The sequence below is a fragment of the Peromyscus californicus genome, unplaced genomic scaffold, assembly GCF_007827085.1.
Source record: "Peromyscus californicus insignis strain IS unplaced genomic scaffold, ASM782708v3 Scaffold_24__1_contigs__length_46423439, whole genome shotgun sequence".
NCBI lineage: Eukaryota > Metazoa > Chordata > Mammalia > Rodentia > Cricetidae > Peromyscus > Peromyscus californicus.
The window spans coordinates 7,118,809-7,146,673 of record NW_026294535.1 but is presented as its reverse complement, the minus strand read 5'-3'; the positions used below and the strand labels follow the sequence as shown (position 1 = coordinate 7,146,673).

The window sequence follows — 27,865 nt, the reverse complement described above, 5'->3', positions numbered from 1 at the left end:
CCCAGGACTCAGGTTAGACTCCTAGCACTCAGGTTAGACTCAGGTTAGACTCCCAGCACTCAGGTTAGACTCAGGTTAGACTCCTAGCACTCAGGTTAGATTCAGGTTAGACTCCTAGCATTCAGGTTAGACTCCTAGCACTCAGGTTAGATTCAGGTTAGACTCCTAGCATTCAGGTTAGACTCCTAGCACTCAGGTTAGACTCAGGTTAGACTCCTAGCACTCAGGTTAGACTCAGGTTAGACTCCTAGCACTCATAACCATGTGTAACTGCTGACCTCTTCTGGTGTCCACAGGCACTGCCCGCACATGGTTCAGGCATAACATCCATACAGATAAAATTAAAAACAAAGAAAAACGTTTTAAAAAAAATAATATTTTTAACTGAATTTACTCTGAGATGACCTAGAAATTTTCTGGAAAAAAAAAAAACCTCATTTTTGTAAGCAAAGAGAATTATTTGGTTCAGGTATTGACCTTGTAACTAGGGTGTTGGCTATATCTGCCAACTTCTTCAAACAGATCAGGAGCTTCTGAGTCATTCATGATAATGCACACACCTATGACCCTAGCACCTGAGAGGTTGAGGCAGGAAGATTGAGTTTGAAGCCAGCCAGGGCTACAAAGTAAGACCCTATCTCAAAAGAAAATTCTTTTTTAGTATCCTATTAGTTCAGTGTGTGTGTGTGTGTGTGTGTGTGTGTGTGTGTGTGTGTGTGTGTGTGTGTGTGTGTTTACATATATATGACAGGCTTAGTTAAAAGAATTACTGTGCTTTTTGCTTTTCTTCCAGAAAAGCAATTGCTTTTTGTAGTTGCTGCAAGGAAAATAAAGACTTATTTACTTCTCTCAGGGATTAGCATCACCACATAAACTGTCCCACATGAAACCCATGTTGATCAAATATCTCACATAACCTAAGATGGAGTCTCCTCCTCCTGATCCGAGTGTGGCTGGCAGATGGGGAAGTCAATTGGCAGACATTCTAACCTGTGCTTTCCTGAATGATCCAGTTCCTTTAAAGAATCATTCATTCATTTTCTTCATTTAGGTTCCTTTATACCTGCAGTAACGGTAGTCTGGTGGTTTTTATTCGCATGCTTAAATGTGTTTGAGCAATTTACCTTTAGGCGTCAATCAATCAATCACCTGATGACGCACCTCTTATATACTTTTCTTTTGCTATGTATTCTAATGTCATTGCTTTACAATAATGAACTTTGTCAAAATCCACATCACTGTATTTTTCAGTTCTGAAACAGCCATTAGAAGATGCAACATTGATTTAATAGGTTTGGAGGACAGAAAGAAACTCACTAAATAGACATATTTATAATAAAATGAATATTGGTTTTTGTAAATATCAAAATGGGAAGGCATATGTCATTTTAAAAAGTGTAAGTTAATAAAATGACTCAAAAATGATGAATTAATATTAGCTGTGTTGCTGTCTTCCAATATTTTGTTGTTGCTGTTTTGATTTTAGTAATGTATAATAAAATTTTCTACATATGATTGCCCTGCTTGAGGTATTCATTAATTTGCCTAAATCAGGTGAGATACTATATCAGTATTTAACTGGTGTTTGTTATGAACCATGTATATTTCATATGCTTTTAGTCTTCATTCTAAAGCCTCCAACATTTGTCTGAGGTTTACATTACTTAAATTATTATTTTTTATGTTAACAGGCAATTTAAAATCAGCTATGGGAAAACCAAGCACAGTGGCATTTGTCTTTAATCTTTGTCTGAGGTTTACATTACTTAAATTATTATTTTTTACATTAACAGGCAATTTAAAATCAGTTATGGGAAAGCCAAGCACAGTGGCACTCATCTTTAATCCCTGCACTTGGGAGGCAGAGGCATGTGGATCGCTTTGAGTTCAAAGCCAGCCAGGTAGAAAGAATTGCATACCCAACAGAGTCTGGAAGGCTGCAAACACATCCTATGGGTTCTGTGGTGGTTGTGATCATACAGCAGGGCTCACACACAACCCAGAGGACTCATGCACCCCACTGAAATCCGTCCGAGGCAGCGAGCATGGCTGTCTTCTCTCACTGCTCTGACTTCTTTCCCGGAAACTTCAGTTTTTTCAGCCATGATTTTCATGGTTCTATGACGGCCATTTTCCCAAGACCTGGGGATAAGCAAGGTCTGCTGTTGTTTTTATCTAAATTGTTTTATTACCAATAAAGACTTGGGTGTCAGATATTGGAATGAAAACCTGATAGATCAAAGATGGGGCAGAGGAGTGACCAGCTGGCCTTCTTTTTTTTACCAGAGCCCCAGCAGGAGCGTCTTTCCACCTGTCCCAGGCCCAAAAAGACCGTGAATCTCCCTACTCTTACCTGTGCGTCTCTCTATCCATATTCCTGGCTCCTCTCTATGGCTAATTCCTATCCATTAGTCACTGGCTCCGCCCCCGATCCAAGGTTAATTTTATTAACAACGTCTCAGAGTTTCAAAGTGTGATCAAATATCCCGCAACAGTTAAACAAATTTAACAGCTTTGTTAAATTGCCCTCCTGTGCAGCTAGGGGACATAGCCTGCTGCCTGCAGACTCTGTCTTCGAATATGTTGTATTCTAGTAAGCCCAAATGGAAGTGTTAGAATTTTCATCAGCAAAGTCACTTTGAAGTAGAGAAAGGGGCAGTATGACTTCCATACTACAGTTTCTTTTGTCTTTTTTTTATTTTTGAGATTCTATCTTTCATTAAAAAGGTGTTAAATGTCACAGAGCCTAAAAGATTTCCTCCTGGCAACAGAATCTGCCTTTAATGGTAGATAAGAAAAATTAAACTTTTCTTCTTCACTCAATCCAATTGAATTCAACCAGACCAGTGTTGGAGAGCTTAAGATTTTCAACATCCAAGGAATACTAGTAATCCCAGCTCTCAGGAGGCAGAGGCAGGAGGACTTCAAGTTTGAGGCTCATGAGTTCCAGGCTAGCTTTCTCCTTACATTTCAGAAGTACCTATAGATGTACAATTTTGGGGATGTTAATGAGTATCCCAGGAGAAGAGAATTCCAAAGGGAAATGAGTTTAAGAAGTGTATCATCTCAAGTCCATTCCTGGTGTGGATGAACTCACCAAGGGTGTTGACATGTGTGCCAGTGAAATATGTACAAACAACACAATAAAATATAAACATTTAGCTTAATCCCCACCATTTTCCTGCCCCGCCCCCCGAGAGCTGAGACCAAACCCAGGGCCTTGCGCTTGCTAGGCAAGTGCTCTACCACTGAGCTAAATCCCCAACCCCTTGGTTATAGGTTTTTCTAAGATCTTTATTTATTTATTTTATGGATGAGTGCTCTAATTGCTTGTATTCATTTACGCCAGAAGAGGGCATCAGATCCCCCTAGAGGTGGTTATGAGCCACCATGTGGTTGCTGGGAATTAAACTCAGAACCTCTGAAAGAGCAGCCCGTGCTCTTAATCGCTCAGCCATCTCTCCAGGCCCAATCCTACCATTTTCAACCTCCTTGGATCACTAAAAATTTCCGATTAACAATCTGAACCTTCATATTCTGGTGAATTTCTTCTGGAGTTTTGAAATACTAACACTGGAGGGAGGGTCCTTTATGCTCTGTGTTATAATATTTTGTTTGAAGAAGTGGTAAGATACCTCCTTGGTTGAAAATAATGTCAAGTCACTAAAATAATATTTGTTGTAAATATTCAAATGCATTATACAAAAGCCTACCTTCTCCATAATTTTTAAGCTACTTTTAGAAAACATTTTATGCACATGGATCTTCTGTATTATATGTATGAGGTCATGGGAGGTCCTATTTTGCTAAGCGTAAAATGTGTATTATTTATTCAAACCTTAGCCTGCATGCTTTGGGAAGGAAGGGTCAGTGTTTCCAATACTACCAACTGCCTCTTTAAGCATGCAAAGCATGTATTTGGCTACACAGGTGTCTTGGGAAGGGGCTATCCAGTGTCTCTGAGCATAAGATTGCACAACATATTTTGGAATTCATAAATTTGCATGAGTAAATTTTCAGTTATGTAGTACTGGAAATACCAATTCAATCTTGGGGAAATGCCTGTAAAGTTCTGAAGATGACTATGGCTAAACTTAATAAAATGGATTAATTTATACTTATTCATTTGAGTTTTGGCTTCTTAAGTATAGAAGGGAAACTCTGGGGTTTGCTGGGTGGAAACAAGTTCTAAAACGGTCTCCAACAGTTTGCCCATCAGTGTCTAAATGAAAATGACATATGAATAACATCTGACCTTGCTTTCAGCTAGGAAATAAAAACTTGGAAACCCCCTCCATCATTTTCCCACTGACTTACAGTCACAGAAACTCTGGCATAGCTCCATTTCTTAATCGATGTTTTCGTTTGAATTATCCAGCGCTCATACCCTTTTTTTTTTTGTATTCTCCTTCTATTCGGTTTGGGTTTTTGTCTGTGCTCTGAAAGTTTACCCGCAGGTGCACGGTCTCCTGCGGCTCCCTCAGCAGTTGCAAATGCTGCGTAGCCTCTCTCTTCTCTTCCAGATCCTCTTCCTCAGGTTACTTGGATGAAGTTCTTTCTTCCTTGACTTTTTCCTCCTGTTTCTTGTTTCAGAGGAAGATGAGGCCTCTCCGCCAAGTGCCCTGCCTCCAGGTTAGGACGACTCCCTGGCCCAACTGTTAACTCATTAGTTCATTGTCCCCCTGTAGAATTGTCCCGCTGCTGTAGAATTGTCCCGCTGTAGAGCTGGGGAAGCGAGAGGGGAATTATTGGCATTAATGATGGTTTCCAAGAGAAACTGCTGAAAAGGAAGATTTCCTAGCCAGGTGTGGTGGTACACACCCATAATCCCAGTACTGGGAAGGCTGAAGCAGGAGGAATCTCAAGTCTAAGCTAGCCTGGGCTACAGAATAAGTTCAAGGTCAGCCTGAGTTACATGGTGAGACATTGTCTTAAAAAGAAAGAAAGAAAGAGAAAGAAAGAAAGAAAGAAAGAAAGAAAGAAAGAAAGAAAGAAAGAGAAAGAAAGAAAGAAAGAAAGAAAGAAAGAAAGAAAGAAAGAAGGAAAGAAAGAAAGAAAGAAAGAAAGAAAGAAGGAAAGGGAGAAAGAAGATAGATCTTGGACGTGAACGAGTTTAGAGATGAAAATGTTTGTCTTCCATTTTCATCTACACATCCAGCTTCCCCCACTCTTATGGGTATGTTTAAATTGTATTTTTGTTCTTAAAGAAGACAGACTTGTAACAGAGTCCTTCATAGTTGGGACTCTACTGATTTTCCACTCAAGCCAACTTGTAGGTTTCTTCCTCCATAGCAAAAGGAGATAGGGTTTAGGGGTACCCTGAGAAGGTGGTAGTCACCCCACTTCCCTCCTTCCTACACTCTCCTGCATCCTCCAAATCATGCTTTCCTTTCAGGTTTGGGTAGTCGGGCCCTGGAGAGAAAAGATTCAGGTGAGCAAATGCATCCAGAGAGGCATCCAGACCTTACACACGCACTAATGACTGTTTCCTGAACTGTATTCATTCTAATCCTCGTTTTATTCAGTTTGTAGCTTTTACAGCAAACGTTTGTTACATTTCCCAGTACAAGAAAACTAATGTATTGAGAAACAATTAATTTTGCATGATACAAATACATACATTTAAGAATCCAGCCACATAGGCCACAGACTTTCTTGTTACATCATAACATCATTTTTTTTTTTTTTTTTTTTTAGCATTTAGCAAATAAACAGAGATCAGTCTCCACTCCTGGGATGTGTTGAGGTTATAGTTCACATCTGTGTATAATTGTAAATATAATTGCTAGAAACATTTTCAAATACCTGTCAGCTGCATCTACAATTCTGAAGTTACATGATTCACTCATTCAACAACTTGGTGCTGTGAACCTAACCTGGTCCCACCACTGGCGGCTTAAGGGCCAGTCAGTGGCATCGGCACTGTGGGTGTAGAAGTAAACAAAACAGGAAAAATTCTTGTTCTCCCATCCTTTACACAAGTGATCACCACTCCCTATCATCATTAACATCATGGACACAACACGCACCTCCCACATTAACTTGGGAATTAAGAATGTGTACTCAAGCGACTACTTGACTTAGCTTCATGGTGGGTAGAATTCTTAGCACTGAGCATGATTGACACGTGAAAACTAAAATGATTAAATGTGCACTTTCCTCCTTTTCATGAAACATTAACAGGCAGAGTTGTTGAACCATGCATTTTCCCCCCCAGTTATCAAGTGCAGACAGCCGAACTCTGCACTTGGCTCAGAGAGGGCTGGACTACGGTCCCCCTGCTGCCCTCCCCTCCCAGGCTGGAGTGGACTGCTGATCAGTGTTAACCCTGCATCTCCTTTCAGACAAGAAATACCAAAGAAGCTTCCTTTTCAGCTTGTCTCTCTTTATGGGAAAGCTTCGGCCAGTCTTCTCTGCTGTTTTTGTTTGTTTGTTTGTTTTCTTTTTTGCAGGACAGTCCTACTATTCTTTAAATTTGTACCTGCAGGTCATGACCCTGTTACTGACCTCTATGTAGAATTTTTCCACTGAGCACAGCAAGGAACCTAAAAGTACAAAGACAGGCTTGGCTCTCTGACCCACACTGGGCAGTTTACCCTCAAAGTGGCCTGCCTTTTAGTTTCTCTGGATTCTGTTGTATGGATTTGGCCTTAGAGTCAGTCATCTGGAAAGAGCCCGAGGTTGCTGTGTGAATCTCTCACTGTATAGATCATGAGGAACAGGCAGAAGAACACCAAAGACAGTTAATAATTCACCCGACCAGCTTTACTGTTCCAGGAATTAGAAAATGTCCCTTGGTCTGTGCATGGAAGAGCTATCCCTGTAAGGATGGAGATCGGTCCCTCCCTCCTGGTGGTTGGTGGGGGCAAGGGAATGCTGTCGTTTTGATCTAGGTTTATTAAGCAAGAACAAGAGTCAGCGTGGAAGAGAAAAGCAAACACAGGTAAGCCAGCCTGAGGAGAACCTGGCCCTGAAATGATCCGTGTCTCCCTTTCTGCTTCCAGAATGGTCTCTTGGGGAGTCACCGGCTGGTGGAGAGGAACAGGACAAGCAGAATGCCAACTCTCAGCTGTCCACCCTGTTTGTTGAAAAACCTCAAACAGGATCAGTGAAAGTTGGTGAGTATTGGCCCAGAATCCTTCCCCTTTGCACATACCACAAAATAAATCATTTTAAAATGAGGTTTTCAGTAACTATGAGAACATTCGTCACATCCATGCCATTCCAAAATATTTCCATTACCATAGGAGATCTTGTACCCCATTACTCCACTACCCTGTTCCCTAATCCTAATCTTTGTTTCTATGGATTTACCCACCCCGCTTATTTTATACAGATGGAGTAACTATGGAACATGCAGTCTGTTGCGTTTGGATTCTTCTGATCAGCATAATGTGTTTGGGGTCCACTCTTTTTGTTCCTTTTTATGACCAAGCAATAGTATATTGTACATGAACACTATATCATGCATTTTGTAACCCCCAAAGATGGATGGTAGTTATTTTGGTAGTTGTTAGCACATAGGGAGTCCAATGTCTGAACCCGAGAGCCAATTTGATTGGGTTTAAAGTGCTGGTTTGGCTTCTTGCTGGCAGGACAGACCATTTAGCTTCATTCCACCTCAATTTCTTCTTGTGTAAAATGAGAATAAAGAATGAGGCCTGCCTGTGAAGTACTCTGAAGCAGCTCTGAAGACTGGTGTCTGCTGTCACTATGACAGCACGTGCCCCCCAGCAGGTGCTTAGGATGCCCACAAGTCTGTTCAAGTGCTAGATAAACTATGTAATGTGTCTCAAGGACAGCTGGTCGGACAGATGGTGCAGATTTGGAAATAATTATTCAAAAATATTCATCACATGCTACCTGGTTGTGCTGGGTACAGTATACCATATGAACCCACATAAATTATAGTCTAAAGACAGGAACAGACAAGAGAAGTTAACCAGATAACCACAAAAGCTACATGCCAAGAGGGAAATAAACAGAAAGCCAAGATAGAAAAGAACTTAGGACCTCCTGAGTTTTAATTTAGCAAATTCTTATTATCATAATCAGACTTGGTTATTAACCAGATATCATGCAAATAAGCACATAACTAACTATATCTCAGACTTTCTTCTTACAGGCCTAGCGCACAAGTAGAAATGTTGGCTCCTTGTATGTTCTTATAAGGCCCTGAGACACTGGACTAGCGGCCAGACTGTTTCTAATGTCCCCAGAGCCTAATCAGCGACTACACAGTCTCTTCAAATCACCCCAAAGAGACTGGTTTAACTTACTCCTAGCCCTGTCATTACAGGCACCCCATCATCTTGAATAACAAAGACATGTATTCCTTTTGTGGAAATGCATAAATGTAAATCCACATTTAAATATTTCTTTCCACCAATATCTTCATTGCTTCTTTTCTGATTCAAAGTTCCCAAATGGGCTGGGGATGTGACTCAGTGGTAGAGCACTTGTTTAGCATGCACAAGACCCCAGGGTTCACTTCATATATATATATATATATATATATATAGAGAGAGAGAGAGAGAGTGCATATGTGTGTATCTGAATATATATTGTATATATGTGTATATAACCTGAGTATATATAATATACAATTATATATAATATATTATTCAGTAAAAAATATATATAGAGAGATACGTACGACATACATACATACATACATACATACATACATACATACATACATAGAAACTTCCAAAGCAGATCAGCTGGACTTTGTGATAAGTATCAGGGATACTTAACACAAAGCAGGGCTGATCCATTGTGCCACCGTGAAAACGTAAGCCGGCTCTCTACCGTACAGACCTGCATCAACTTCCTTCTGCTGAAAACAAGACAAATGACAGTTTCTAAATCCGAGATTAAGTCCTTTGTGCTTTTTCTAGGTGCAAACATCACCTTTGTAGCCAAAGTCAAGGCTGAAGACCTCCTTAGAAAACCCACGATCAAATGGTTCAAAGGGAAATGGATGGATCTGGCCAGCAAAGCTGGGAAGCACCTCCAGCTAAAGGAGACCTTCGAGAGGCAAACTCGGGTATGGTCCTGAACCCCTGGATCATCCCTTCTGGGGGGTAGAAAGCTGTTTCAGACTGCTGCATGGTTTTCCCCCCACTAGGGAGTAAATTTCTATTCACCCCAGATAACTAAGACAATGACCTTAAAGAAAAGATCTCACCTAAGTCCAGTTTGGTAAACCAACGAATCCACTGGGGTTATTTCTAGGAGCGTGTAGGAGCTGCTCAGCTACAGCAGCAGCGTGAGAAAATCAGGAGCTGCATCATGAAACACCTTCACCCTGGCATGGGCGATGGTTCATGAAAGCTGCATCACCCATCTTCAGTGCAGCTTAACTGACAGCGGGGCACTGCGGGTCATCCTCTCCCTCAGTAACTCCTGACTGTTTATGTAACCAGGAGGGGCCTTGTGAGTCTCCATGTTCTCTCCACGGGGGAATGTTAAGAAGGCTTGTGATGGTCTCAAGCTGGTGATTCATTGCTACTCTGATTCAAAATGGCAACGATCAGATCCAAACCAGAGGAAATAGCTACATGACACAAGTTTAGTTTTGAGAGATTTTTGTCCCTCTGGGATATCATTCCTATGTCTACACTCTGTTGCAATTGTCTTGCTGTGTCTAGAAGCTGTGGGGCACAATCCACCCTTCTAGACCAAGACGTACTGGATATAGATACTGTCTTATCTTTACCCCAGTTCTGAGAAATTTGTTAAGCAATTGAAAGGTGAGCACCTGTCTCTGAAGTAAAGGTCAGTCAGTCTACAGTATGTCTGGATGCTTTTTATTGCAGATCTACACATTCGAGATGCAGATCATCAAGGCCAAAGAGAACTATGCAGGAAATTACAGGTGTGAGGTCACCTACAAGGATAAATTTGACAGCTGTTCATTTGATCTTGAAGTGCATGGTAAGAGAACCATCTCGCCTGGATAAATGTTAATTTTTACGGGTGGAAAGGGATAGAGAAGAAATTTATGTAATGCTATCCGATTTGGGTGATTTAATTTGCATTTTGTTTTGTTTTTTTGAGACAGGGTTTCTCTGTGTAGCTCCGACTGTCTTGAAACTCACTCTGTAGCCCAAGCTGGCCTCAAACTCACAGAAATCCCCCTGCCTCTGCCTCCCTAGTGCTAGGATTAAAGGTGTATGCCACCACCTTAATTTGCATTTAAGATTGTGTTTTTCTGATTGTGGAGGATTTAGTAAGCCTGATGAACCAGTATTATCTCTTGCTATCAGTGTTCCTTCTGTCTCCCAGAGAAGGATGGTATTGTTTTTTTCTAATGATTTAATCTGTTGCCTGAGGCCATTTTTTTCACTGAAGTTTGGGAATAAGACAAGGATGGCAGGAAGCCGGGGCAGAAGGGAGATGTTCTCTACAGTGACTTACGTCACATAATGGAAATTCTCCAGTGTATTCCATGTACTGCCCTGAGAAAACACAATACAGATAACTCTTAGGGTACATTGAGGATGATGAAATCTCCACTTGTATAAGTGTACAGGTAGAAAACCAACTTGCCAGCAACAATTATGAACTTAAGATAAGTTCATCCAAATGTGATGTAGCCACAATTTTTTTTAAAAGCCAGTATTGTTTTAAATGGAATTATTTACATGGAACGGAATTGAGTTTTAGGGAGCAATGCTTTTCTCTGCAACCTACTGCTTGTTCCACACTTGGAGTGGTGTCATTGGTCTTGTGTACTGCACCTCAACTTGGATCCCTCTGGAGGAGGGTAACCAGGATCACGGAGACTCCCAACCACACCCTTGTCCTACTTGAGTGTGTGGGTGAAGGGAGTCAGCATGGCTCAATGCACAAAGAAGAGCAGCCACACAGAAGGGGAACTCCCTTTCCTGTGCTCAGGCAGTATTAGGCAGATTAGAGAGGATGAGGAGACAAACTTTGTCCTCCACCTTAGGATGGACTTCCAGCAAGCTATGTAAACGAGCGAGGTGTGGAACGTGCCTCAACCACTCAGGAGACAGAGACAGGAAGGCTTCTGCGATTGAGGGCAGCTTGGCTTCAATTGTTTCAGGCCAGATAGAGCTACACAACAAAGCTCTGTCTCTCTGTTTCTAAAAAAAAAAAAAAAAAAAAAAAAAAAGTAAAAATAAAGGGAAGAAAGGAAGGAAGGAAGGAATGAGAAAGGGAGGGGAAGAGAGGGGAGAGGATTAAAGTTCTGCTGACAACCTGGAAGGGGCATGAAGTTCTTATTCTGAGAGATATCAAGCAGCTAGAGAATGATCATGGGTCCCTTCACTGTAAGGACTTCTAGTACCCAACAGAGCTTCATTACCCCAGCCAGGCATGTCTAAGAGTCTCCTGGGAAACTGTCAGAATTCTGATTTTTGGACTTCCCTCCATCATCTAGTAGATCAAAATCTCTATCAGAAAACATCAAGTTAATGCCTTTTAAACGTTCTCTGTGAACCAGTGGACAGGCAGGTGAAGTGAGAATTTGCCTCCGAAGCCTCTCTGTTGGTTCCTCATTTAGAGGGTGAGAAGTGACGAAGTCTCAGCAGCTCAGCCACCTGGGAAGACAGCCATCTTCCTTCACCTAATGCTTTTCCATCTGGGGAAGGCCTCGGTCCATGAGAGTGCTGAATACAAAACCGCCTTCTTAATGGTCATTCATTGTATTATCTCTTTCTTTTCAAAGAATCCACTGGGACTACTCCAAACATTGACATCAGATCTGCCTTCAAGAGAAGGTAATTTCAGAGTGGGAATCCAGATAGCGTTCATATAATAACATGGAGGTGGAAGAGGTTCCCTCCATTCTCCATATCCCAAAAAGGCACAGCCATTTCACTGCAGCCAACCATATCATGTCTTTAAAACTGCCATTCTAGAAAAGCCATGAGCTTAATGCCGGGCCAACCCTTTACTGATAATTTCTTAGAGTATTCTCGCTAGAGTAGACCCTCCATTTGGGCTGGTCTCACAATTGCCTTCGATTATCCATGTCAAGGAGTGGCTTCATCCTTATTTGCACTGTTTCCCACCAAATGCCCAAAAGAGAAACAGAAAGAATACACCTTATACAACACCAGCATAGTCACAGCTGAAAACTCATTTCTATTTCTTTTCATCGTGTATGGCGCTACTAAACCGTGTGCCCTACCCAAAACACATTTGAATAGCTACTTAGTGAAATTAATATCACATACTGTGGGATCATCCTAAGTGGGTAACCACTGAATCTGCTGACATTGAGGACAATGTGGAAAGGAGCCATTTAGACTTCACAGACCATTTTGTTGAAAAGGAAAGTCACCCTAGAGTATAAAATGTGATCCCTTTATTATAAAGCATGGTTTTTGTCTGATTAAAAAACACAATTTCCTGCCCAAATTATCAAGAAATACAATGTTTAGTGACTTTTGAAAATACTAGACATTATCCAATTAGTCAATGATAATTTTTAGCTTGAAAAAACCTCAAACTGTCCAATCTCATTACTGTCCTCCCTCCATCCCCCCTCATCTCATACTTAACAATAAACCAATCTAAATGTGCTCATGGCACATGCAGGTCTATCTTAAGACAGGGAGACACAAGCTACTGTTTTGTGCTTTGAAAAAACAGAAATGTGTTTACTTTACAAGGCCCTCGGCTGCCGGCTAACAGAAAATGTGAGAACGTGTTACTTGGGTTTACTTTCTTATGACTTACATCTTAGACACACTGTTTTTAAACCCACATGCTCTTTTCTTAGAAACTACAACTAACATCTGTAGAGAACAGGAAACAAAATCTCCATTAGAAATTAAACATGTAAGTAAATCCATCGTGCTGTTTAAACACCAGCACCCCAGCTTCTACATAGAGTTAATCGAAAATCAAGAGAGCAGCCGCATGCCTGGTTTAAGATGCATTTCTCTATAGGGAAACTCCTTAAAAAGTTACTGAGAAAGGGTTAATTAGCAACTCAAGAGAGAACGTTCTGAAAACTACACTTTAAAAGGTGCTAGCAAGAAAACCAAATGACTGTACTGCAAAGAGCAGTCTCTTTAAAAACCGAAAGAAATGCATCTTCTAGAAAGCTCTACAGTGAGTAGCTCCATTTTTATGTCCTGTTGGTATCACTGATCTGATTCATCTATTCGTGGGCATAGTGGTTACCTTTGGATATAAGGCCATGTGTGCACTTATATGTCTGACAGGCTCCATTTTGTCCTGGAAGCCAATCTCTGCCTTCCGTGGACAACAGAGATCAGCAAAAGTCCTTTGCTTTTTACACAGGTTTCTGTCCAGAGCCCCCAACTTGCAAAAACAAAGTACTTTGTGTTGCTTGGCTTAAGTGCATTTGTGTTATCTGGTGTTAACACAAATCCAAGCAGTTTCATGTATGCAATCTACACTATGTCTTCTGCAATCATACAGTAACACAAGTGCCTTATGTCTACTTTTCCACAAGTACATACTCCAAAAACTTACCATGTCACTTGTGTGAAAAGCAATAGTTTGCGTTGATTTAGTCCTCGTGTGCCGGTACGAAATTGCATATACATTCTGTGTAGAGTGTTCATTCGGGGAAACTCAGCTATGTGTCTGCATTAAACCCAGATTTGCTTTTCTTTTGTTAATGACAGTGGAGAAGGTCAAGAGGATGCAGGGGAACTTGACTTTAGTGGTCTCCTGAAACGTAGGTGAGAACCAAGTGATGCCGTGGGGCACCGTGGCCTGGATCTTTTAGACCCACCCAGAGAAGTCAAGTTTAAGCTGAATGCTTTTCAAAGAATTGTCACTTCTTAATACGTGTTTTGCTTATAGAATGTAACAATCAACTAAGAGAGAAAGAAAGCAACAACTAACCTGTTGAAGGCAGAAGCTGGTGCTTCCTAAACTTCCTACTTACATGTTTGATGAGTTTTCATGTATTTTCTTAGTTGAGAGTGAGGAAATGGGATAACTGAGACATAAGACTTAACTGTCTAGAAACAGCCAAGACTACATGTCATTCTCTTCTGTGATTGGGTAAATACAGCTTTTGTTACCTTTGGTTCTTGACACTTGACTGAAAATGTCAATTTCACATTTTTGGTAGTGGTCTTTGCAATAGGCAGATTTACTTTGATACGTTACTTGTGACTCAACTTTAAGACATTATTGATTTGAAGACATGTTGATATTTCATAAAAGCACTAATAATGAAAGACTTTTTCTAAATGTTTTATTATGACTCAGTGTTGATTATAAGATACATAGTATGTAGTATGTAGTATTCCAGAGATGTTTAAAATGCCATCCCCAAGATGCATATTTTAGAAGTAATGAAACATAGTAGTGAATAGAAATAAACATTTATTGCTCAAATTCCTTGACAGTGTCATCTCATGTAATAGGACATAGAGGACAGCTGTATGGATGTTTAGCATATAACCATGTTATAGGATTTCTGTCCATATATGTACAAGTATAAAATAATATAATAGACTATTGCATAAGTGTTATTTGCAGCTATATATACATTTTTCAAGACATTTTCTATAGCAGAAAAACAACAAAAAGAAAGGGTTATTTTCTGGGATTATAGTTTAACAAATTTGTGAATAAACAGTAAACCTATTTGTCTAAATAATTTATAATTTTGCCATCAGTTTTCAGTTAGCTTTTCAGATTTATTTAAAAGACAATTTCAGTCCTCTTTGGGATATTAAAGTAACATTAATACAAATGCTCCTCAAAAATTGTAAACTCATGAAAGAAACACTATGCTTGTGTTCCTATCCTCAGTTTGGTTAGATTTTTTTTTTCAAGTTAACAGAATGAAGATTTCAATCAGAGCCCTCAACATTAAGGTTAAAAACAGAAATAGTTATAGGTGTAATTTACTAATTAGTGATCAATATTCAACAATACATATGACAATATCAAATATATCTTTTTGATATCTCAATCATTAGTTTAAATAATATTAATTATTTTCCAAAGTTCATTTAAAGCAACAATATATGAAGTGTCCTTAAATGAGCCTCATTCTCAAGTGAGAAACCAAAATCCTGAGACACTGAGTCACTCACACAGGGTCACACTGGACCAGGCAGGCAGAGACCTAAATCCCAATTTCTCTTCTTTGCTTTCTGGGTCAATGCCATCCCTATGACTCCATGTTAGAAACAGAACCCCAAGTCTGCCCTAGAAGCTAACATTGCCATTCACAATATGCATTACACTGTAGATGACAGGGGAGTTTTTCTTCCTGCTGCACATGAGACTCACCTGGAAAATACCAACCTGTAGAAAATAAAACTAGGTGATTTCCAGGGAAACAAAGCAGGGTCTTATCCATAGGAAAGGATGAAAATATGTATGATATTTGTATGATAGTGAGACCGACTTAAATCTCAACACCGAGAAGTCATATAAGGTAGTAAACTGAAAATAAATGTTTAGTATTAATGATCACACCTTCTTGACAGTATAGAATTCCATTGTGTGGCTTTGGTCAAAATGTATATCCTCTCTGAGGTGTGTTTTCCACATATATACATTTGAAAAATAAAAACTAACAGAATTGTAATAAAAGTTAAATTAAATATAAAAGACGTAGATCATGGTACATCGCAGAAACCATGCACTTCCTCTAGACAAATGGAACATTTTCTTTCAATGCGTTTGTCTTCAGACAAAGACCACACACACACACACACACACACACACACACACACACACACACATACACACACTCACACATATGAGCACAATCAGGATGTGGTACAGTAAAAGTAGTGCCACGTTCCAATTTAAAAATGAAAGGGAGCCGGGCGGTGGTGGCGCACGCCTTTAATCCCAGCACTCGGGAGGCAGAGGCAGGCGGATCTCTGTGAGTTCAAGGCCAGCCTGGGCTACCAAGTAAGTTCCAGGAGAGGCGCAAAGCTACACAGAGAAACCCTGTCTCGAAAAACCAAATAAATAAATAAATAAATAAATAAATAATAAATAAATAAATAAATAAATAAATAAATAAATAAATGAAAGGGAAAGAAAAAAGAGCAGACTGTGTCTACCAACAATTTGCACGGGGGGAAAAAAGAGGAAATCATATAGCCCAAATGACAAGAAAAAAAATCTTAGGAAAAGGGGCAGCGACTATGTCTCCAGTTCTCATTTCCTTCACGTCCTTTAATTAAAGCTTAGATTCACTGGATTGTTCTCATAAGACTGTGTTCCTTTAACATGCTGTACTAACCCACCATTATAACTGGAGAAGGCGTGTGTTTCCTACTAAATTGTGGGTTGCATGTGTTTTCATTGTGGTAATGACACATGGTTACCCTTTCTACTTCTCCAGAAGTGTGTGGCAAAATCTCTGCCGGAATAAATATTAGAACCACTGTCTGTGTACCGAAAATTCTCCCTTTGCCTATTAAAGCCAGCTTGTTTCAATATACACTAGATGAATCAAGGCTAATCTTTGGGGCAGTATTTCATTATGGGATTAGACCTTTGTAAATATTTAGAAGTCTTATTCTACATAAAATTTCTATAAATGATTTATGGTTTGCTGGGACCATCGATTTATAGAAATTTTTGCTGTTGATAAAAGTATGGTAGAAACTATACAGGTCTATCCCAGTGATGCAAAGGAACCTTAAAATGTAGATTTCTGTCCTCGATGCACTTCAATTATCCACGCAGACAGTGTCGTGAACAGCCACCATGGTACGTAAAGATGGATTCCAGGAGGGTTGACTGCTCTAAAACAGAGCTTTGACCTCACATCCCAGCATAAAATGAAAGCTTCTGTCTAAACTCGGGGCTACATTAGAGAGGTAGAAAAAGAAGAAAAGAGTTCATTGAGGTTCACATACAAAATTTGATAAGGAACATGCTGGAAGGGCATCTATCCTCCTACATCAACGAAAGATGCTGAGGATCATGGGCTGTGAGTCCACTCTAGGAAACGGTGAGCATTTTTACTGGCTTCCTCTGTAAACATTCTCCTCACGAACCTGGTATGTCTCACTTTTTTCTTGTGTTTCTTGTTGCTATTTAAATTATAATAACTATTAGGTGTGTAGCTTAGTTAGTAGAGTATTTATTTACCTGGCGTGTACAAGGTCATGGTACTACATAGTTATCAGCACTACATAAACTGGGCGTGTTGGTACACACCTGTAATCTCAGCACTCAGGAGGTAGGTGCAAGAGGACCAGAATTTTAAGGTTATCCTTGACTAAATTGTAAAGTCAGGGCCAGCCTGGGCTACATGAGCCATCTTAAAAGCAAACAGAAAACAGAATAAATTATACAGATGTCATATCTTTAAATCTTTCCACCAAATGTAATATGAAATATATAAATTAAAATATGTATGACATAGTTCTTCTTGATGTACAGATTTTGTTACCAGATGTAACAAAATCTCCAGATTTAACACAATTGAAGTATGAAATCATTCTAAAGTTTGAGTGGATATATTTAGGCTGGAATGTAATAAAAAGCTTTAGATTAAGGAGACAGCCCACAGAAAATATACACACCGTGTACTTACATACACATTTAACTACAATTCTCCAAGTTTAAAAAACTTGTTTTTATTGCTTTTAATTATATGTATCTGTCTCTGTGTGAGTGAGTATGGAGTGTGTGTGGGTGGCCATGGAAGCCAAAAGAGGGTGTCAGGTCTCTTAGGTCTGGGTTTGCAAGTTGTTATGAGCTACTCCACATGGGTGCTGAGAACCGAACTCGAGTCCTCTGGAAGAGCAGCAAGCAGTCTTAATGACCACGCCATCTCTACAGCCCCCAGTGTACAATACTTTAAAAGAAGAATTTAAAATGAAGATGGCTTTCAGTGTAGAGATTGAGTGAATCTGTCAAATTATTAGCAATGTTTCAATTTAAAGATAATTTCAATTTTTGTATATGAACACAAGGCATATTTTCATTTCTGGGAGATGAAAAAGATGTTTGTTTGTTTGTTTGTTTGTTGTTTGTTTTGAGACAAAGTCTCACTGTGTAGTCCTGGGTGACCTGAAGTTTGCTATGTAGTCCAGTCTGTTCTTAAACTCAAAGATCCACCTGCCTCTGCCTCCCCAAGTGCTGGGATTAAAGGTGTGTGGCACCATGCTCAACTGGGTCATGAGGGTTTTTTTGTTTTGGTTTTGGTTTTGGTTTTGGTTTTTCAAGACAGGGTTTCTCTGTGTAGTTTTGCGCCTGTCCTGGATCTCACTCTGTAGACCAGGCTGGCCTCGAACTCACAAAGTTCCGCCTGTCTCTGCCTCTTGAGTGCTGGGATTAAAGGTGTGCGCCACCGCTGCCCTCTTTTTCCCTTTTTTAAGAAAGGGTTTTAAAGAGGTGGGTAGGTGGGTGGGTGGGGGACACAGGACATCTCTGTGAGTATGGCTGCTTGCAGAGGCCAGAAGAGGGTATTAGATTCCCTAGAGCCAGGGTGACAAGCAGTTGTGAGTTTCTCAGTGTGGGTGCTGGGAGCCGGACTTAGCTCTCACGCAAGAGCAGTGTGTGCTTTTAACTGCAGAACCATCTCTCCAGTCTCTAGGCCCATTTCCTTAATGGGAGTGGCTAGACATTGCCATTTAAGATGGTGGACCAAAGACCTCTTAGGTCCTTCCGCTCTCTGGGTTAGCCCCATTTTCTACACTGGGCGGGAAGACCTGACGGTGTGAGATGGAAACTGGAGCTTTAGACATTATCCTGGCCTCGGCTCCCCTAAGCTCTGTGCTGCTCTGGTGTTTCCGTCTCAGGGAACGCATGAAGCTAAAGAAGACATTCTGAGATAGGTGTGAGTGCTCTGAACAAGTCATGCAGCTCTTTGTTCACACCACTCTATTTTCACACTGGTATCTCCAATTATTGACCAATTTTCCATAAAACCAGTGTTATTCACAGTAAGAAGCCCCTGGAACGTTTTTTTTTAAAACTAACCTAATAAAAAGCTAGTTAACCTTAAACAAAATAATCAGGACTATTTAGCCAGTGAAGAAAACCAGATTAAATTATGTCTTTCATTTATACTACTACACTCATTCACTAAAAAGTTCATGTGTAAATTTTGGCTTCATTGTGTGGATTTGACATAGGGGCAAGATGTATTTTGATCTTTTTCATTTATTTTTTTTTTTTTTAAGCAGGAACTTACTGTGCAGTCACAGCTAGCCTGTGACATACCGTGCTGACCAGGCCAGGCTGGCCTCAAACTCACCAAGATCTTCCCGCCTCTGCCTCCTGAGTGCTGACACATATAACAGATGATACATGTAACACATGGAGGAGTACGTGGCTGCACCCTGTGGTATAGTCATTATAAGGGTGGTATAGTCATGTACTCCTTCATGTGTCCCACACATTCTTTGTCAGTGGTCAGGATTTAGGGTCATATTACCCTGTTACTTGTCCATGGAATCTTAAACCATTTATTTTACAGCTTAACATTAATCTGTCTACAGCCCAATCCCATTCTTGCTCTTAAAAAAAAAAAGTCAAGATGGTATGTTAAGCTGAAGTATGACAGAATTTTTTTGCCTCATTGTTCTTTTTCCTACCGACTTAGAAAAACAATTTTCTCTTAAAATGCATCTTAAGCGACACTAATATGAAGAACAAATAAAAAAAACTTTTATGATTGCTTCAGTGTTTTAATGTAAAAATAACAAAATAATGCACATATTTATTAATGTGAAGGAACAAATATTGGAAAAATCCACAGGTTTGAAATACTGTCTGGATTATGTTTACATCAATACATGTAGAAAGGGATTTTTTTCACTCATAGGCCAGTTTGAAATATTAATTCCTAATCTGCTTTTCAAACTGAATCCACTACCCACATGAGTGGCGAGATCTGTTTTTAAGTTTTAGAAATTCTTACCTTCAACTGCTTCTCAGCATTTTAGTCAAGATCTATTGCGATCAGACTTTAAAACTGAAAATATCTCAGGATTTGTCCTGACATCCCTACTCTTCCTACCATTGCGTTTTTAAGTTGGAAAAGTAAAAGTTCAAAGTGTACCTATTTGATCTTCTGGTCTCCGGAAGTTACCCAAGAAATCGAGACGACTCTGTTGGTGGCCCTAAGCAGAACCCTTGGCATCACAGAGTGGGATCACACCCCACATTCCGGGTCTTTGGGGGCAGGACAGTTTCTAACCTAGGCGACCACTCTTCCGGGCTAGGGAGGTGAAGCAGCAGGAGGAGGAGCCCGAGATAGACGTGTGGGAGCTGCTGAAGAACGCCAACCCCAACGAGTATGAGAAGATCGCCTTCCAGTACGGCATCACCGACCTGCGTGGCATGCTTAAGCGGCTCAAGCGCATGCGCAGGGTGGAGAAGAAGAGCGCAGGTGAGCACAGCCAGGGACATGGCAGAGGCGGGTCTGCCACCTAGAGCCATGTCTCTGGTCTCATCCTATTTCTCATGGGCCTGCAGGGGTTCATGGCTCCTTTAGCTCACTTAGCCTTCGGGTGGAGTAGTGCTCTGCTGGTGGTGGCGTGGCTCGGCATGGTAAGGGTCAGCATGCTTACAGTACCACACATGCCACACAAGGAAGCGGAGAACATCCCTGTGGCCTCTAGGAACCTCTCGGAGGTCTCCATTCGTTCAGGCTCATATGTCCCTCACTCTGTAGCTCTTGATTCTTCCTCAGAGTTCGTCCCTCGCACCCAATAAGGTTTCTGGGGTGGGCTCACTTGGCTCTGGTTTGAAACACAAAGTTGGGGGGCCGGGGAGAAAGGCGTGCTTTTCAGGTTGGCCACTGTCGCTCCCAGCTTTCCTGTGCTGGATCATTATCAGGTTCCAGTTGCACAAAATGTCGGGGTGATATCAAGCCTTTTACTGCTTCCCTTCATGTTCAGACGGGATTTAAAGACTCTCATTATGGTTTTAAAAAAAAAAATCCGGTCCTCCTTTCTAAATGTCACCCTGAATTGGCTGAGAACCGGCCCTTGGGAAATCTAGAGGCCCTGCCTGAGTTTGCACAACTCAGTCGTTCCCACCGGCTCACAACTCCTATGGCACGATTCCAGAAACAATCGTGGAAGTGGAGAGCCCAGCAGACGACCCCTTTAGAGAGGCTGGCCTTTCTGAACCCTGAGTGCTGAATCCACGTGCTAGGGAACTGGTTGGAAACCTAATAATCATTTTTATCTTTTTAAAATACTAGAAAGTGAGCAAATGCCAGTGGGATGGCTCTGAGAGCGCAGGCGTTTGCTGCCAACGCTAACTAACCACTTTAGTTTGCACCATGAGCCCACGTGGCGGAAGACAAGAACAGACTCCTCAAAGTGTCTTCTGACACCAACTCCCCACAGGCATGCAGGCACACACAGAATAAATCAGTGTAATTTAAAATTAGTAGTAGTGCTACTTTTCCTCTTACGCTTCTTTTAAAAGCACACGAATTCGCTTTAAATTTTAAACCATCTTTCTGTATACGTGTCAACATAACTCTGAAATATAAGGGGTAATTGGGAAGGCTTCCGACTTTGTTCTTCCCTGAAACTCTTCTTTTTCTTTACCATGTTCTTAGATTTCCATGCACACATTTACTATTTAAATTGGTAGCCTGTGTGTATACGCACTGTCATATTTTTTTTTTTTTTTGCTCCTATCTACAGCTTTTGCCAAAATTCTCGACCCTGCGTATCAGGTTGATAAAGGAGGCAAAGTGAGGTTTGTCGTGGAGTTGGCCGACCCAAAGCTGGAGGTGAAGTGGTTTAAAAACGGTCAAGAAATCCGGCCCAGCACCAAGTAAGCGGGCTCTGAAGGACTCAGTCACAATAGAAGTGGACAGTGCTTTGACTTAACGTTGAGAGACTAAAAGAACCTTTCAAGCATATATTTTCTTCAATTTGTTTTTTTTTTAAAGAATTATTTATTTACTTATGTATGCAGTGTTCTGCCTGCATGTATGCCTGCAGGCCAGAAGAGGGCAGCAGATCTCATTACCGATGGTTGTGAGCCACCCTGTGGTTGCTGGGAATTGAACTTGGGACCTCTGGAAGATCAGTCAGTGCTCTTAACCTCTGAGCCATCTCTCCAGCCTTTGATTTGTCCTTATAATGTAACACTGTGTGGAGGGAAAGGAGAGGTTGGAGTTGCGGTCCCTTTACGTGTAGTTTGGAATTCTGAAAGTCATAGTGCTGTGTAAAAGAAACTCATGTTTTCTGAGGCTATTTCAAGTGAGTCATGATTATTTTATGTCACTGTACATTATATGTATTGTCTCAACTTCTCTCTATTAAAAATAATAAAACTTGAAAATAGTTGAAATACACATTTGATATACCAGATGAAAATTGCATCTCATCATTAAGTTTGAGGTTTTGTGTTTGTTTTTGCTTTTCCCAAAAATAACATGAGTATTTGGTAGTGGCTGAGCATCTTCTATTTGGGTGCTGTTGGGAGTACCCACAGCACTGCAACTAAACAGAATGGTTTGATGTTAAAATCATGAAACCCAGGCCAAAGCCTGTGTTTTATTATGTCTTGTCCCTCTTCCAAAAGGAAGGAGTCAAACTGATCTCTGATGTCTGGTGGTATTGCTAGTCTGTCATGAAACTACTTCATAGAGATCTTCCTCAGCCTGGGAGATTTTCAGCTCTAGTATATTGTCTTAGGTTAATAAGTGCCACATGTACACTAATACAGGCTTTAATCCCAGAAACTTGTCACTTCTAGAGTACAGTGAAGCGGTTTCCAGCTTTTCCATGGGCCCATGCCTAACAGAATGACTTTGAGATGATAATATTTATACCTGGTGCAAAAGTCTCTTGGAGACAGCCTGGATTCACTCAGAAATGGTTTTCCTTCATTAGCTTTACTAGAAAATGTTGATATGTTTTGTTCTTGAAGTCTTCAATTCCAGATATTTCCCCAATTTGGTTTTTTTGCTCATCTATAGAATACCTTTGTATGCACCTCCATAATCAACACATATAGTTAGAGTATTTTCTCTTCCTGGCTTCTAGTTTTCTGTTTCTAAACTTTCTTTTCTAAATGGATTTGATTTGATGTGTATTGGTGTTTTGTGCCTATGGAGGGCAGAAGTTGAGCTACAGAACATTGTGAGCTGACATATGGGTGCAGGGAATCTAGCCTGGGTCCTCTGGAAGAACAGCCAGAGCTCTTCACCACTGACTCATCTCTCCAGCCTGGCAAATGATTTCTTAATAGAGAGTAACTGGGACACAATCGGCCCAGTGCTTAAGTTCATTTAAGAAACTATATTCGCTGCTGATCTTATCAATCAAAGTCAGTTGTTGTTTAAATTGCACAATCATTTATTCATCCAACAAAAATGTCCTGTGTCCTTGGACTAAACAATGAAGGGAATATGTGTAAATGAGTAAGATAAAGTGTCTGCCACTTTTGTAACATACATAATTAACACATAATCATTTGAAGAGTGTACAGAGTTAAAAAATCTCTCTAACACACTCAACCAACACTATCTTCCAAAAGTGGGTTAAAGAATTAACTATATGAGAATTTGTTGATATTTGTAATAAAAACTTATACGAAAGAAAAGAATAAAAATTAAATAGTATGTATAAATACACATATTTGTCATGTATCATAGAAATAAAAAAATGAGCTTTTGTTTGACATTAATTGAACAGATAAAATATGCTGCATAAATAGAGAATCATAGCTTTATCCTTGAGTCTCAAGCATTAACAAAACATAAGTCAAATCTGCTAACAAGGTAAAGAAAATTGAGGTCACAAACTCTGCCTCCCTCCTGTTTGAAACAGATACATCTTTGAACACAAAGGAAATGAGAGAATCATGTTTATTAATAACTGTGCACTGACAGATGACTCGGAGTACTATGTGACAGCTGGAGATGAGAAGTGTTCTACTGAGCTCTTCGTGAGAGGTAAAAAAAAAAATCTCTCCTTGCATTATCAAGGGGCAAGCGCTCTCCTCCCAGGGACCCTGAGCCAAAGGAGAGGCAAAGCAGCCGCTTCAGCCCAGGGCAGAAGCAGTCGGCCCTCCAGAAACGTTGGGCTTCCCTGTTAGGTTGGTTCAGTATTGAGGCTCCATTACATCGGCAGGGATCCTGAATCCTAATTGCTCTTCTGATTTGTTGAAGAATAGAGCAGCCGAGGGGAGAGAAAAGCTGCTACGTGAAACTGCCTCGTGCTTTTGACTAAGGCCAAGCGCTATTCTGCAAGATGGATATTTCAGTGATAGCCTCTGAAACCCAATGGACTTTAATGGGTGATCTGTATTTTGGCCACTTAACTGACTACATGAGAGCAGCTTCACTGGGAGGAGGGCATCGTTCACTGGCATCAAAAGAGCAGTAGACCCCAGTGAAAAGCTGGGGGAGTCAAAGAATGCTAGGATAACCATATTTTCTCTATGAAGCTCTCTGGTTACAGATAACTCTATTCCCTATCCTTGGTTGAGAGCCAAAATCAAAACCTTCAAGCAGTATACATTCTCCTTCATCCACTGTATCTACCACCTGGTACCTTACTTGATGAAGGCAGGATATTTGGTGTACATTTTATGTACTCCCCAGAACAATAATTCATTTGATCTGAATAGTTCTGAAACAACTGGTGGGGGGGGGGGGGACTGATCCAGCATTGCCACAGACGAACAGAGATTCTCACCTCCAATTTATATCCCAGATTGATGATTCTTTCCCATTGCAGGATTTTCCTCTGTGAACAAACTGGGGTTTAAGACACAGGCTTTGGATATTTAATGATTTTGGTTTCCCCTTTTCCAACTAGAGCCCCCAATTATGGTGACTAAGCAGCTGGAAGACACGAACGCTTACTGCGGGGAGAGAGTGGAGCTGGAAGTTGAGGTGTCTGAAGATGACGCCAATGTAAAATGGTAAACTGCTTTGTTGATGCCTGCCTGTGTTTAATAGACAAAGTTGTATGTGAAAGTTTTCCTGTGTCCCATGCCTGGCCTGTGACACAGGGAAACTTTCAACTACACAAAGTATCTTCATAACCAATAGAATGCAACATGGGAGTGCCTTCTAAACATGAAAATAATCTCAACATCTTTTGTATTAGTAGAGATGATAACCAAAAGCACATTATGATCTGAAAAACCAACTCTTAGAGATCTGTCTGGGCAGAGATATAGGGCAGTAACAGTCCTTACTGGCAACATATATGAAAAAATATAATGTACATATTTTTCATTTAAGTCCTTATTGTTGCTGGGAATGTAACTCAGTGGGACAGCCCTTGCCTACCATGTCCAAGGCCCCAGACTCCAGCCCTATTGCCTAAGAATCCAGTTTTCACCCCTTTATCTTTTTCAGTTCCCTAGAAAAATATGGTAAGCTGAAAATCACCAACTCCTTTCAGTAGTTAAAAAGAGCCAGGGGATGTGCCTTAGTGGTGATACATAGTTACCTTGTCCAAGGCCCTCAGTTTGACCATTTGCAACACACACACACACACACACACACACACACACACACACACACACACACACACCAAACAAAAACAAAGAAAAATTTGAGGTTGTGGGAAGTGAAGAGTCTTTTACAGTATGCTCCCTGAGAGTTAGCTCAAAATCAAAAACTAGAAGATTTAAGATTATGAGATGAAATGTGATGTTGAGAGGAATATAGTAAATCACACAACAGGAAGCAGTAGTCATTAGCATGGAAAAGATTTTTTAGTACTAATCTAGAATATGAATAACTTAAAAATGGGTTGTGAATCCAAAAGTGAGGCCTAATATAGTCTCAGTACCTCCTTCTGACTGAGTGAGCTCATGTTCTTTTGATATGATTTTGTGCACAATACTTGTTATACTATGAATCAATTGATGAATCTACCAGTGGACCTACCATTGAAGTTGTGTTCTTTAACGAATCCTTCCTGTGTGTCTGGGATCTGTTAGGAACTTTGGAAGACACTGGGATGAAACAATAAACAAATATTTATTTCCAGAAATTTAAAATATTTTTTCATTTTATATATATTATATACATATATTCGATATATGCATATCCCATTACCCTCCCTTATTCCCTTCTTCTTCTCACTGATCATCTTCTCCCTCCCTTTACATCCATATTAACTCAGGTTTAAGAATGGTGAAGAGATCTTCCCTGGTCCAAAGTCAAGATACAAAATTAAAGTTGAGGGCAAAAAGCACACTTTGATCATAGAAGGGGCGACAAAGGCCGATACTGCGGAATATTCAGCCATGACGACCGGGGGACAATCATCTGCTAAACTAAGTGTTGACTGTAAGTAAGACCTCTTTAGCTGTCTCCTAAACTGGCTGACAAAGAAGAGTGTGCATATTAACAGTTTCAGGAAAGTCTCAATCTGTTTGATCTTTTATTCGTGGCATTTTAAAATATGCAGAATTGGCCTCCATTCTAGCTGAGTGTCATAGCAAGCCTCTTAGAAAGGAATCAATGACTCGGTTTAATAGTAGTGCACCAAGGGAAGAAATAATAAAATCACCTACCAGAAAACTTACCCAGAAAGTTATAAGTGCCAGACCATAAAAGTAGATAGTAAATAAATATGCCAAATGCTGATGCTGTTTGCTTAATTATATCTTGCTATCTAGTCATGAAATAAAGTCAATGCTCAACATGCAACTTAGAATTGCATTTGATGTGAAAAGAAAGTTGTTTAAACCCAGGGGAGCCACTGAGCACTCTCAGCTGAAGAACTTAAGTTGCTGATGACAGACTTCCAAAGCATAAGAGAACTAATATTCTTAAAGTAGTGATTTCTCAATAACAATCTATTCACGGCTGCCATGAAAATTAAACTAGCAGAATGCCGTGAATAGATTGTTATGCAGAGCAGACATTCTTTCTTCCTTACTCCTTTGTTGGTCCGGCTACACTTCATATGCCGCTCATATCGTATGGGTGAACAGCCGCCATGGTGGGTATCTGAGGTGATGGAACTTGTGTTGTGCTCAGTTCTGTTCAGTTATCTCATCTACATTGGAAAAAGCTGTCACCTTCACAGCATGTATTATAGACAGGACACCGTGAAATGCCACCACGTTAGCTTGTCTGGAATTTGGCTGCGGATCCATCCTGCTCTTTATTTCTGTAGTGAGACCTCTTAAGATCACAACGCCGCTGACTGATCAGACTGTAAAACTTGGGAAAGAAGTATGCTTGAAGTGTGAAATCTCTGAAAATGTGCCGGGAAAATGGACAAAAAATGGCCTCCCTGTTCAGGAGAGTGACCGTTTGAAGGTTGTTCACAAAGGAAAGTAAGTAAGCCAGGTGGGCCATTCGTAAGGAACTAGCCACATTCACTTTTCCTACTCTCTAAATTACATACTTACTGACTCTTTCTTTGGAGATTAGGGAGATGACCTGTTCGTGGTCTAGTAAGAACTGATGATTGCTTTGCTCTATACCACATCCTGCTTGAGATCCTCTATCTACACCTCACGATACGGTATACCATCCAAAACCTATCACCGGCACTATCTGAACATGTGGCCAGAGGAATGACTGTGAATTCTAGTTGAGGACCTGACCAATTATCAACTGCCCCTAATGTTCAATAAGATATGTAGGAGACCACTGAATTTGTTCTGAATTTCTGCATCTGGGCCCAGGAGACCAAATAAACATGGAGGTACCCATGCTGAAGTTCCGCCCTGCCTTGCCCAAACCAAGTTGTTTATCTGAGTTTGCAGAAATGGAGATAACGAGGACTAGCACCAAACCCTTGAACAGGACACACTGAGTTGACATGATGAGGGGGTTCCCTCTGCTTGAGAAGGACCTGCATTTTGTTGTCTGACGCTGCTTCCCCGACCCTTTGTCTATGGTATCGACCTCGCATGCTCAGTTTATCGGAGCACTCATTCTATTTTACGGTGTTTGTTG

At 40.5% G+C, this 27,865-nt stretch overlaps 1 protein-coding gene across 6 annotated transcripts in view; it reads left to right on the top strand.

Moving 5' to 3' along the window:
* The window catches only part of Mybpc1 (myosin binding protein C1), an 85,687-nt gene that overhangs the window by 24,279 nt on the left and 33,543 nt on the right, over nt 1–27,865 (top strand). For 2 of the 6 annotated variants that reach the window (XM_052753053.1, XM_052753055.1), the window contains 13 exons: nt 4,594–4,632; nt 5,396–5,431; nt 7,005–7,118; nt 8,901–9,049; nt 9,822–9,939; nt 11,699–11,750; nt 13,635–13,691; nt 20,178–20,344; nt 21,618–21,750; nt 23,757–23,881; nt 24,750–24,855; nt 26,073–26,239; nt 27,075–27,237. In XM_052753053.1, coding sequence (XP_052609013.1) covers nt 4,594–4,632; nt 5,396–5,431; nt 7,005–7,118; nt 8,901–9,049; nt 9,822–9,939; nt 11,699–11,750; nt 13,635–13,691; nt 20,178–20,344; nt 21,618–21,750; nt 23,757–23,881; nt 24,750–24,855; nt 26,073–26,239; nt 27,075–27,237 — 1,426 coding nt within the window. The remainder of the gene's footprint in view (nt 1–4,593; nt 4,633–5,395; nt 5,432–7,004; nt 7,119–8,900; nt 9,050–9,821; nt 9,940–11,698; nt 11,751–13,634; nt 13,692–20,177; nt 20,345–21,617; nt 21,751–23,756; nt 23,882–24,749; nt 24,856–26,072; nt 26,240–27,074; nt 27,238–27,865) is intronic. The other 4 variants (XM_052753054.1, XM_052753057.1, XM_052753056.1 and 1 more) reach the window with 3 other exon arrangements.